We start from the raw sequence: 13235 nt of genomic DNA on the forward strand, positions 1-13235 counted from the left end.
CACTTTTGATCGCCGAATCATCGCCATTTCCACCGCCGACGTAGGAGCGCTCGCTCACCAATACACCTACAGCAGTGTAACAATAGACGCCAACACGTGATCAACTGGACGGTGCAGAACGAGTCGAATATTATCTGCGCGGGGTGCGCATTTAGGTGAATACGCATAAAAATACACTTAGAGAAAATATATATAAATATTATATTTTATTATTTTTTTTTCTTGAAATATTATAATTTTTTATTTTATTATTGTGAAATATTTAAAAAAAATTAAATTTAAGTGCCATTTATAATGGCAGAAGATGGGGGGTCTCCGAATATGGAGATCTCAGACAATGAAACCAATGAATCCCATCCCATTAGGTAAAAAAGGGAAAACACTTAAACGTGTTCCTAAATCGCAAGATGTTTCTTCTGGGGACGAATCAGCTCATGCTAATAAGCCCCCTCATAAAAAAATCGCAAATCTCTCCTCTCCACCTCTTGACGATCCCACCCTACCTTCGACTTCGGGTTCCCTTTCTGTTATCTCCACTACCACTCAATCCATACCTTCGCCTACTCCCCATGTTGTCTCCCTTCCCACTCAATCCTTGTCCTTGTCTTCCCCCTCTGTTACTTCGTCTTCCCCCTCTGTTACCTCCTCTCCCCGTGTCAAGGTCTATCCAGAAGATGCATCTGGAACTGGCCCATGGGTTGTTTGCTTTCGGTCCAAACCAAATGGAAAAGCTTTGAAAGTCATGCAGATCGCGAAAGATCTGGCAAGGTATACCTCCGTATCGGAAATTTCGAAGGTTAGACCAAACAAATTGCGAGTTGTCGTGACTGATCGAAAGGACGCAAACAAGATTGTTGTCGACCAGCATTTTACAATTGAGTATCGGGTTTACATTCCCTCTCACGTAGTTGAAATTGAGGGTGTGATAACCGAAACGGGTCTGGCGTGCGAATACATTACGAGTGAAGGTACTGGCCGTTTTAAGAAACTGCCCTCGATGACTGTTAAGATCTTGGGTTGCCGCCAGCTCGGAACAGTCTCCCATGAAGGGGGTGAAACCAAATTTACACCGTCCGACTCGTTTCGAGTCACCTTCGCTGGTTCAGCTCTCCCGGACTACGTGATGGTAGAGAAATTGAGGTTAGCCGTGCAACTTTTTATTCCGAAGCCAATGATTTGTCAAAAGTGCAAGTCAGTTGGTCATACGGCTGCTTATTGTGCCAATAAAGAACGCTGTGCCTCTTGCGGAGAGCAACATGTGGGTTTGGATACTAAATTCGATACATTCAAATTTTTAATTCATAAGTTCAATTGTGATGTTTTTCCATGTTTCCATGTTTCATCAATGATGAGACAGTGAGGCTTCGTCAGCATCTGGGTGTACAGTTTCCAGACCCGTGACTTTCCCACCGTATTTTGCCGTTCGTCACGATTTCCGTCTGCACTTTGTACACATGCAGTCTCTCCTGGTCCTTGGCTCTCTAAAAGTTGGACAGATTCAACTTTTTGGTCACATTCCTGACCGGAGCATTGGGATTCCGCTTAAACGCTTTCACGGCACGCTTGGGATCCTGATCAGTAATAGAACATCTACGAGGACTGTTCAAAAAGTATTCCGATTTTCGAATTTACGCGGGTTACGTATATTCGATTCTAGATTTTTTTTTTGTTGCTTTATGTTAGTACTCATGTCTCTCACTTATGCTGACAAGTACGGCTGTTTTGAATGTTCAGATAATTTTTGGCAACTGCTTTTCTTACACGTGTTTTGGTTCATCTTCGATTTTTGCCTATTGCCTATCTCTAGAGAAATCCTTTCGTAGTGCTGAAGCAAAATCGGCTATGGCTATGGAAATGCCAAACGGAAGAGCTTTTCTAAAAGTACAGGGTGGGCCATTTAAAGTGGAAGGATTTGTTTTTGCAATAGCAAAGTAAAGCAGTAGAATTTAAAATATTTTTTTTTTTAAATTCATTTATTTTGGTCCAAGGAGATTTGTTCTAACTACTTTTTGATTATGATATCTCGTAAATGACCGCCTCTGGCCTTGACCACAAAATGTACCCTTTTTTCGGAATTTTCCATCACTTTGCCCAATGTTTCGGCTGATATGGCAGCAATTTCTTGTCGGATATTATCTTTCAGCGCAGCCAGGGTCCTTGGTTTACCAGTGTATACCTTGGATTTTAAATATCCCCATTAAAAAAAGTCAGGAGGCGTCAAATCAGGTGATCTCGGTGGCCAGTCATAATCGCCGTTTTTCGATATTAATCTTCCGGGGAACATTTCGCGCAATAATTTGGTCGTGGCAGCCGCTGTATGGCATGTAGCGCCGTCCTGTTGGAACCAGTAATTGTCCAATTCATTTTCACGTACAAATGGCAATAAAAAATCGGTTATCATTGTCCGATAACGCTCCCCATTCACGGTTACCGTTGCTCCATTTTCGTTTCAAAGAAGTACGGGCCGATGACTTTATCGGCATAAATGCCACACCACACAGTAACTTTTTGGTCGTAAAAAGGTTGCGTTTCGATGAATTGAGGGTTTTCAGTAGCATAAAACCGACAATTTTGTTTATTCACTCCTCCATTCAAGTTTAAATGCGCCTCATCAGACATTATGATTTTTTGCCAAAAGCCACGTTCATTTTTGGCCATTTCGATGGTCCATTTCGCAAAATCAAGTCGACGTGGTAAGTCAGATGGGTTAAGTTGTTGGACCATTTGAATTTTATATGGAAACATTTTCAAATCAACACGAATTATGCGTCGGAGAGTGGTTCGAGCGATGCCTAACTCTTGCGAACGATGGCGACCTGATGTCGATGAAGTCTCTGCAACACTGGCTCGAACGGCATCAATATTCTCGTCGAAACGTCTTGGTCGTTGTCTGGACAGATGACTGGCATTACCAACACTACCAGACGATATAAATTTGGCATATAATCGACGTATAGTGTTGTCTCCAGGCGATGTTTTAACTTTATTTTTATTTTTCCACCCACGTTTAGTTAACATAATTGAGAAGTTATTTTGAATGTTTCAAAATTCAACAACAATTTCAGCGCGTTGTTTAGGTGTGTATTGTTCCATGGATAAAATTGTACTGAAATGACGCTTCCAACGCGGTATGACATTTGTTAATCTGACATCTCTGTCAAAAGTTATGGGGTTGCCAGATGCTTCCACTTTAAATGGCCCACCCTGTATCTCGATTTTTGTATACCCACGGATTACTTATATTCGATTTCAATTGTTGACGTGCTCGGGCTTCCGGCACACTTTGGGTCGTTTATATCTTTCCGACCCTCCGAGAACATTTTTTCGAACTACAATCAACGTTGTTTCGCTCCAAGGTAGATTCACCAGATATCACAATCAACATTCGGAATGTGTTCACGCACTTAACTTTGGTTTTCGCACAAAATTTGATACAGATTCTTCGATCCACTTTTGCAATAGGCAAACATCGAAGATGAACCAAAACATGTGTAAGAAAAGCTGTTGTCAAAAATTAACTGAACATTCAAAATAGCCGTACTTGTCAGCATAAGTGAGAGACATGAGTACCAACATAATTCCACAAAAAAATCTAGAATCGAATATACGTAACCCGCGTAAATTCGAAAATCGGGATACTTTTTGAACAGTCCTCGTAGATGTTCTACATTTAGAGCAAACCTTGAATTCTAACGCATTTCCCCTTCCGTTCGATGCTCAAAGTTTCGTAGTAACGTTTATTCACACGACTCACAGTTGACTGCACGATTCCGAGTTGTTTTCCGATGTCCCGATGAGAGAATGTAGGATTTTCCATGTGCTTGCGCAATATCAAATCGCGGCATTGCTTCTCGGGTGATGCCATTTTCCAATTTTCTAAAAACTGTCAGCGATGAAAATACAGTGTAAAGATACACTCTAAACAACTTCTACCCAATTTTTAAAGAGAAAATACCCAATTGTTAATTTTCTACAGCGTGATGTGGGACACCCTTTAACACATTGACTGCCATGAGTTCACCGGTGAACCCAGAAGCCTTGGAAAACCTATGGAAATTTCACAATGGCAGTCAATATGTTAAAAGTCCTAAATTCCACGTTTTGATTTGTGCCCCTCGAATTGTACCAACCAAAATGACCAACTTTTATTCCCACATGCATGTATGCAAACAGGAATGCGTTTCCCTAGCACGGATTTCAAACCCTGGGAGAGCCTTGGGAAACTTCTGTTCCCATATGCATATATGCAGACGGAAATGTGTTTCTCTAACACGAACTTCTAAACCAAGGAGCCTAAAGAAACCGGCATTGCAGATACATACGCAAGCCGGTGGTACAACAAACAACAAATTTTAATAACTTCTACAAAAGTGAACCGATTTTTATTGAAAAAAAAAAACAAAATGAAGCTCATTTTAGGACATTTTCGATGTGACCACCCCTTTTTTCGATGACGTGTTTTAAACGGTGAACAAAATTCTTCATGCACAACTCTAACATTAAGACCGTTTAGCTGAAGAAGTTTTCGCTTACCATTCGCTTCGTTTTCGGGTATCATTCTTTGAAGACGCACACTTCTGAACGGAGTAGCTTCACTGTTTTCACCATCACGGTTAGAGTTCGACTGAGCTGTAAAATTTTTTTCTACTGATTCATGGGTTACTATGATTGATGCTACATGGGTAGTTTCGTGTGAAGGTAAACCCATGAAAAATCGGTAAAAATAAAATCCGAGTAAAAATATAGCAAACAGTGAATTATTAGTTCAAAATGCAACCCATATTCTAAAAATTGATTAACTGATTTTTTTTTAATGCCACAATCATGATATCTGTATCTGCTTTTATTTCTTAGCTACAAATCAGTGATACAATACAAATTTATTTCGTGAAAAGTCACATCAATTAGTATTATCAATTTTTACACGGTTGATACTTGTCGCGTGAAAAAACCGCGCAAATTTTGAAATCCGCGTGAAAAAAAACGCGTAAATTCCGAAGTCCGCGTAGAATAAAACCACGTATAAAAAAACCACACGTGCACCGTGCCCACGTGCCCGAAACAAGTCACTGAGACACTATTTACCGCGAGCTATCAGCCGCTTTGTTGCGATGTATACCGCGAGATTTTGAACATTTTCCACTAAACGTTTCTAGGACACTTTCTTGTATGAATGTCGTAATCCAGCTCGAAGGTCCAGTTTGATGTTCAGCACTTTACCACTCTTTGTTAAAATTACGAAATTTCAAAATTCAGTTTATTATTATTTTAGAGGTTTTAAACAGAAGCAAATTATGATATTTGCGTGTACCTAGGAAAAATAACGGAAGAAAAACTATAAATGAGGGTAGCTTCAAAATTATGTATTTAATTATTATTATTATTTCATGTTTTTAATTCACAGATTGCAGCCTTTCGAAAAATAATTAAAATGATGAAAATGAAAAATACCTCATGACAAAGGCATAGTCTCTATTAGAATATCTATGCAATTTGAGTAAGAGGAATGTTTCTACGTACAATTATGCTAGCTACAGATTCAATTCCAGCCCAGCGGGCAATTTCAAACCGCCGCCATCCGATCATGCCTTTACTCACTTCCGTAAAAACTTTCGCACTAATTCGATTTCCTCCTTCCTTCTCTCATTTCAGCGAAACGATCCAGCTTACGACGAAAGCAGAGGACGACGAGTGGCCATTCCTGCTGCATGCCGAGTTCACCCCGAAGGGTCAGTCGATAGTGCTGGTTTACACGTACGACATCTACTATAAGCCTACGGCGCGAGCCACACAGTCCTATCGCCTCACAAAAACCGCCATTCCGGGCGTCATCTACAATGGCGTCCCAGATTGGCTTTATGAAGGTAATTAAAAGCAAGCACACATTGAGCTGAACGTAGCAGCGACCGTCGCCGTAACGGAAATTGTAACTAGAGTAATATTGTTCACAATTCACCGCTGAACAGAGATATGTACCAGAATTCACGTAGCATTCGTACTAAATTCCGTGAATTTTCCCTACGTTCTCATAAAAATCAAACGAATCCGTAGATTTAAGGTGTTGACGTGAATCTGGCATCTCTTCCACTGAATGGTTGTATTTTTAAGGAAAATATTGCTTTGTAGCGTTTGTAAACATACCAGAGATGGGCAATAAATAAAAGTCCATTTTCATAACCCCATCCCATCTATAAAATATAAAACCAAACCAGCAGCACAAACGCTCTCGTGCACATTTTAATTACTTTTTAATTAATTCGTACTTCCACGCTTTTCGCAAACATTCGACGCACCCAAACATGATTCGTCTACCTCATGGAAAACATACACACGGCGATCAATTGTTCATGTGACCCACCCCCGCTCACACACGCCTACACACATTCGAGCAAAATCCACAGAGGAAATCCTGCAGAGCAACAAGGCGATATGGCTGTCCAACGATGGCCACTTGATGCTGTACACTACTTTTAACGATTCGCTAGTGCAGGAACAACAGTTCTCCTGGTACGGAATGGCCGAAGGAGACATCACCCTGTATCCGGAGATTCGCTCGTTGAGGTGAGTAGCGCAAACCAACCTACTTGTGGGTGAGAGTACGAGTGTGTGTGTTTTAGGGTGAGAAGATTAAACTGGGGGGATAAACTTTCACCTGAGTATATTTTCTTTTATTGGAGACGATAAAAAAATAAACGAAAAAAGGCAGGACGAACTTTTCCAGGCATGATTAAACACGGACAAGATACTTTCGCCTTGTAGTGACTTACGAGGGTTCAATCTTTACACTCACTTTATTATATTGTAGAAGTTTTTAAGGAGACAATGGACAAGAACTAGAATGAAATCGTGCATAGTTTCAATTGATGTCAATATAAAGGGCGAACACGAAGTTATTGCGACACATTCAACAGGACATAACTTTTTTACCATTGGGTAAAAATCAACCAAATTTTGCACACTTTCTCATTGATGTGTATTGTCTACATGCTGTCAAACTCGAAGTCGTGTTTTTCGATTCAACGAAAATGGAGGTGAACCAACGCGAGTCGAGAGAACAAATTCTTTCCAAACACCTGGAATTTCCTGACCTGTCGCACCGGCAGTTGGGAAAAATGTTGAACATTCACCATTCAACCGTCTCCAGAGTGTGAAGCGGTTCCAGGAACGGTTGACGTTGGACCACGGCAAAGGAGCTGGAAGAAAAACGGGACCGGAGAACAAAAAGACGGAGGGAAAGGTGAAGCAGATGATTAAAGCAAATCCCAACGTCTCAAGCCGTGATTTGGCTAAAAAGATCGGCATGTCGCAGAACTACGTCCAGAATGCAAAGAAGAGAGCTGGACTACATACCTACAAGGTACAGAACCTCCCAAACCGCGATGAGCGACAACAATCGACGGGTAAAACTCGGGCACGGAAGCTCTACGAGAAGATGCTGACAAAATATGGCTGCTGTGTGATGGACAACGCAAATTCCAGGGTTGGAGTTTTTCACCGGCAAGAACAATTCGATGTGGACGACAAATTTAAGAAGAAGAAAATGTCGAAGTTCGCCTCCAAATATCTCGTTTGGCAGGCCATCTACTCTTGCGGACTGAGGAGTGAGCCTTTCGTGACAAAGGGCACAGTAAATGGCGAGATCTACAAATCTAAGTGCCTCGAGAAGCGCCTTTTGCCGTTCTTGCAGCAGCACGACGAAGCTCCGCTATTTTGGTCAGATTTGGCATCATGCCACTATTCTAAAAGTGTCCTGGAGGCCAATTCTGTCTATTTTGTTCCAAAAATTTTGTTCCATTTTGTTTAAATAAATGTTACTGCTTAAAAAACTACCCTTCAGACTCAGAACTCACTGTCATCGGTTATTGTCATTCCATAAGCTGCTGCCCAGAAGCCCGAAAATTAGTCGATTGTTTATATTTGCATTTATACATTAATCCACCTAAATTTCGCTCCACGATCCATGTGCACTTGCACACTGATGGATGGTGATGCTCACTAATTAGCCATTAAACTTTCACTGGCCAATTCCGGGATGAAATTGTCGCTGGTAAATATTTACATAACGATGAATAACGCTGCAGGACATATGGCAGAATAGATTATTACCGGCAACTCGTATGATGCCGTATGCGTGGGATTAAAACATCCAATCTAAAATCTTCCCTCCCCGACAAAGTGCGGATTTGCCAATTATAGTGTTATTATAAATATTGTCGATTTAGATTGACTTCAGTGCTTATGTTTAGAAACGTACGCACTATGAGAATTTAAGATTCAAATTCACGTATAGGTGCAGTCACATGGGCTTTATTTTCCATGTTGAAATATTAGTTTTGGGAACAAGAAATCCATTATTTTTACATGAACTTCAATATTTTATTAAGCATAGTTTGAATAATCAGATTCAAGTCAAATATGAACCGTTTTGCTCGAGAACCTTATACCATTTTCCTGAAAAAAAAACACAATTCTCCTTCTAGAGGTCAAAACTGAACGCTTCTGGGCGGTTACTTTCTTTAAATGTAACAATTGTGTACAGTTCAGTCCGAATTACGATTTTTATCATAGGGCTCATAGTAGTTAACTCCATACCAACACAGTTTTAACTGTCAACACTGATTTCATCGCCGTTTCACAACGTTTCGACAACGGCCGTTTCCGCTTAACTCATGTGACATCCATACATCGAACTTATTTTCATGTTCAGCTTTATTCAAATGGTTCCAAACGATTTTTCGTGCAATGTTTAGCTCCTGGAAGCAGTCATGCAAGCACACTGGAATGGACGCTCTCGACGATTGGCTGAACAGAACATAATGCATCTTTGTTATTACAGGAATCACAGGAATAGAGTCAACGAACCCGAAAAAAAAAGATAGACTATTAAAATATCGGAATCATAAACACTATTCATAGTTTCAGCTGCCTGGCTTACATTTTCAATTGTATCGAAAAATAACTACAAAATGTATCAACTTTTCTCTTTGTTACATGTTTCCATTGTTCATACCCTGTGAATCACAACAGAATGCAGTATTTGCCAAATAATCCATTCACTGAAAAAATCGCTTTCGTTTTGTTCAAATATGATCATACAGAAATCATTTTCCCCAGCGGCATTCTTTTGTTGTTACGTGCTGCAAATCACGACACAAAAGAGAACTAGACAACTCTGCATCGGTTCGCACTTCATGATACACCGACACGCAAGCAGAACCAGCATATACGCTTTCGGTGCAGAAAGTTTATTTTCTTCGTTGCCTCTAACATATACATATCGAACCTCTCCATGCATCATGAAACATCAGGATCGTACGGACTACGCAAAGCGAATGATTCATATTCAGCTAATGTAGCAGATCCTGATTTTTAAATCTCAGAGAGTGCAAACTATATGATTATATAGGTAGATAGAGGCTAAGGGAAGGGTAGTCATATTATATTTTCCATCTTTAACGCTACTATCCCTTGAAATATATATTTTTATATAGACCGCATAGTTTTACTAGCAACACCGCACCAGTGAGAAACAAAAACTCTCTCGTTTTATCTCATTCCCATTCGTTGCTCTCCGAATGACCGAATGATGACGTAATTTTTCTTGTATCATTTATTGCTTTGCACTTGTCTGTGCAGTGGGTTTCGCTAAAATAGAACGGGACGATATATTTGGTTCAAACTTGTATGCAGGCTTCCAAAATGGTGTGCGATGTTTGGTACAGCTCGAATATGCAAACAACAGTCTTCGCTCCTCTCTTGGTTTGATCATTTAGTGTAACACAAGTGATTACTGTCATTCATACAAGTATCTGAATGATCCACTAATATTTGGTTATATGTTCGTGATAGATTATTTGCATGACACATTGTGTATCATTCGATTTTGATCGAAATCCAAACACTGACAGAATGAACCAAGTAAAAAAACGGCAAAGGATTTATGAATTTTTATTTTCAGCGAGAAAACACTTTTCCAACCGGCACATATCTGGAGGTATTAGATTAACATTATATAATAATGTCGATCACTACTGTATACCGGAAAATGTAATAGCATTATTTTTTCCCAACCTACCGTGTACGTGAGTGAAAAAATAATCATAATTCACATATATATGGATCGTATTTCTTCACCATAAATGTTAATGTATATTACCACAGGAAAAATGTACAATCTCGAAAGCGCTGACATCACGAAGGCTGAAACGGTTAGCCTACAAATTGTGGTCATGAGTGTTCCATTTAAAACTAACCAACGAGTGCGGCGTTAACAATGCCAGCGCCAAATGATGCAACCTTACCAGTATTGCATGTGCAAATTTAAATAGACCTGCGGTGTACCATGGCTGCCATTTTAGCAGTATTGTTTTAGTTCAATGAAGTTCATTATGTATTAATTGAGTTGTATTAATGCGATTGGGTTAAACTCAATGACGTTAGAATGGTGAGATTTCGTTCGTAATGAACGATGCATAATTGATCTAAGTCAAAACATCCTAACTATGCTAAATAATGATTTCAGGTTTAAGCAGAAATCGAAGTTCTAGTTGAATGTTAGTTATTTGTTAGTTGTTGTTGGATTGGTTGCCTTCCTAATTGTAAAAAAATATGAAATGGAATAGCTTAGCTACCAGATGTTAAAGCATGATTTCGGAGTTAGGGATACAAATTATGTTGAATAACGAAGAGAGAATCCAGAAGACTGCAGTTCCTACGAATGCGTTATTTGAAAATCGAAATTTCCCACACATGATTTTTTCAAAAATTAACAGAAGGCGAAAGTCAGAGCAAATCTGGTTCAAAAGGCAACAAGTTGCAACAATTCATACTTTAATTCACTGCTTTTTGCTATGGTATTCTGATTCGTGTGTGCGTTATCTGTAAACTAACAAATTATTCACCTCAGTCGCTACAATATAAAGTTTTCACATACCTTTTGAGCTTTCTCCGCGTGGATCGCCATTAGGGTTTGTTATTATACTAAATATCAAATGAAATTTGTCTAAACAGTGAACTTTACGTTTGGCTCGAATCGGTCCCTGATAACCATCGGTGACTTTTCCTAATAGTTATTTCCTAACATTGTAATTGTTGTTACAATTCCGACGCTCTCCAATTGGAAAGTATATTAACATTATGCGGTTCGGCGACAACACAGTGGTGTCGTGCGTAAAATAGAAATTTTGAATTTATTTACGTATGTATGTATCTTCGAAGTTTCATGAAAGTATGGGAAGGTTTAGAACTTATGAGAACTAATGATGAGATTAGTAAAACTTAACAATTTATGATTTCCCGATAATGTCCAGAACGGTTGGCGACAAGCCAAGTAATCCAAATTAGCGCTGCCGGCGCCAAGTGAATATTTTTTTACGAGACGTGCGGACGGCAAAGTGTTAAGCAGACGGTAGATTTAGTGTAATAAAATGTAAATATATTTATCCACAATATATGTAGACATTTGATAAAGACATCATTTGTCAAAATACCCAATGATTCTTATTTGGGCCGTTGACGAATAGAATAGTCCTCCTTGGGGGACTGATAGTAACAAAGTTAGAGAATGAATTAAACAATTTGAAAATATGGTTTGTTGTCTTATTTGTTGGTAATACATACAAATATATTGCAAAATATGACAACTTTTGGTCCAATTTCTGGCTATCCTCTCTGTCTATCTGCATATGGTCTAAAAGGAAAACATAGCATAGCAAAAAGACCAATTTGTAGAACTTAACTAAACTTCTGGCATTGCAAAAGCCCATTTGTTAAGCCTCGTTGCCGCTGCTGCCCTTGTTGCTAGTAGGACGACTGATGAATCGTGATCGACTTATTATTGACGTTTTCCGATAGGTCATGAGATTTTCGTAAATTTTAACATTGTTTCCGGGTTGAATGTTGTGCAGTGCGGGTGCTAAGAAGGTAATTTCCTGCAGTGGAAGCTGTGTTCTATGGTGGAAAACTGAAGGTAAAAGTTTGTTCCGCAGAGGTTATTGTCGCCACCGCCTTTTCCACACAACCGATTTGGTTCGAATTTTCTATTACCATTCTGCGAAGGTCCTGCATAATATAATTCGGGGATTGTTTCTTTGGTATTTTTAGAAGGGTTGAAGATCTAATTTTGTTAAGAAATACGGAAAACCTATTTGGATATTCCAAACGCTCAGGGTTTCAATGTCGCTATATACAGTGAGCATTCAACATGTTAAAGCTAAGAATTTATTTGACAATCTGCTCATTTATTGGCTTGTGCATCGTGCGCTCCTCACTCAGCATTCATTCATCGGTCGATATCAGTGCTACCAAATATTTAAAATCAAAAGTTTTATTCGGTAAATTACAATAACGTTTGTTCTCGCCAGCAATAATTTCGTAGTCTTACGGACAGGTTATGTAAATTCTGCTTGTATCTGTGAAAACTCAAGTTTCCCAAAATTTAGGAGGCTTTCGCAGTTTAATATAAGGCACACCGGAGCAAGTTGAAACGATATATTCGAAGTTGAGCTTCAAAGTTATCTTAAAAAATCACTAAATCACTAACTTGAAATCTGTTTGCAACAAATACAAGCTATTACAGATGACTTCCGATGAATAATAGGAAGTCACACTGGATGTTTCGAAAAACATCAGTTTTTAAAATGTTTAGTTTTCATATGCATTGTTTCAACTTGTCACGTAGAGTGGGTTAACTTACCCCAGGGTTGAAAAAACATGGGGTGAGTTCAAATGATCAGAGCTATACGGAAAACAGATTTTTCAGTTTAGCTTTCAAAACCACTATGATATTTTTTTGAAAAATTCAGTGTTTTCGGGCCGATTGAGGCAGCGCGCAAAAGTATTTGTTTTGATTTCACGAACAAGAAAAAGTAAACAAAAGCGAGGATTGCGTCAAGGCATTCCATTATTCTGATAATGGCTGTCATAAGCTGGGTTGAAAGATAATGTCCCGGGATTTTTCAACAGATGGCGCCAGTAAAAAATGAACAAGATTTATTTCGTTCATCTATCACTAGCATATGTGTGAAATTTCATGACATTTCGTTTATTTGTTCTCAAACTACAGTTGTTTAAGTGTCACTATCTGGCCATTTGCATAGAAAATGGAAAAAAAGGAAAATCGTATTTTGATCAAACATGGTTTTTTTGAATGGAGAAAACTCCTGAACATGCAATACAGTGATTGACGAAATGTTATTCCCCTTCTGCTCCAGTACATCGGTGGTTTAGTGAATTTA

General features: G+C 39.1%; 1 protein-coding gene across 2 annotated transcripts in view; it reads left to right on the plus strand.

Moving 5' to 3' along the window:
* Positions 1-13235, plus strand: part of LOC129774401 (inactive dipeptidyl peptidase 10) — a 502809-nt gene that overhangs the window by 397133 nt on the left and 92441 nt on the right. For both annotated transcript variants that reach the window (XM_055778134.1, XM_055778135.1), the window contains 2 exons: positions 5653-5864; positions 6402-6561. In XM_055778134.1, the coding sequence (XP_055634109.1) occupies positions 5653-5864; positions 6402-6561 (372 nt within the window). The remainder of the gene's footprint in view (positions 1-5652; positions 5865-6401; positions 6562-13235) is intronic.

The sequence above is a fragment of the Toxorhynchites rutilus genome, chromosome 3 (assembly GCF_029784135.1).
Source record: "Toxorhynchites rutilus septentrionalis strain SRP chromosome 3, ASM2978413v1, whole genome shotgun sequence".
NCBI lineage: Eukaryota > Metazoa > Arthropoda > Insecta > Diptera > Culicidae > Toxorhynchites > Toxorhynchites rutilus.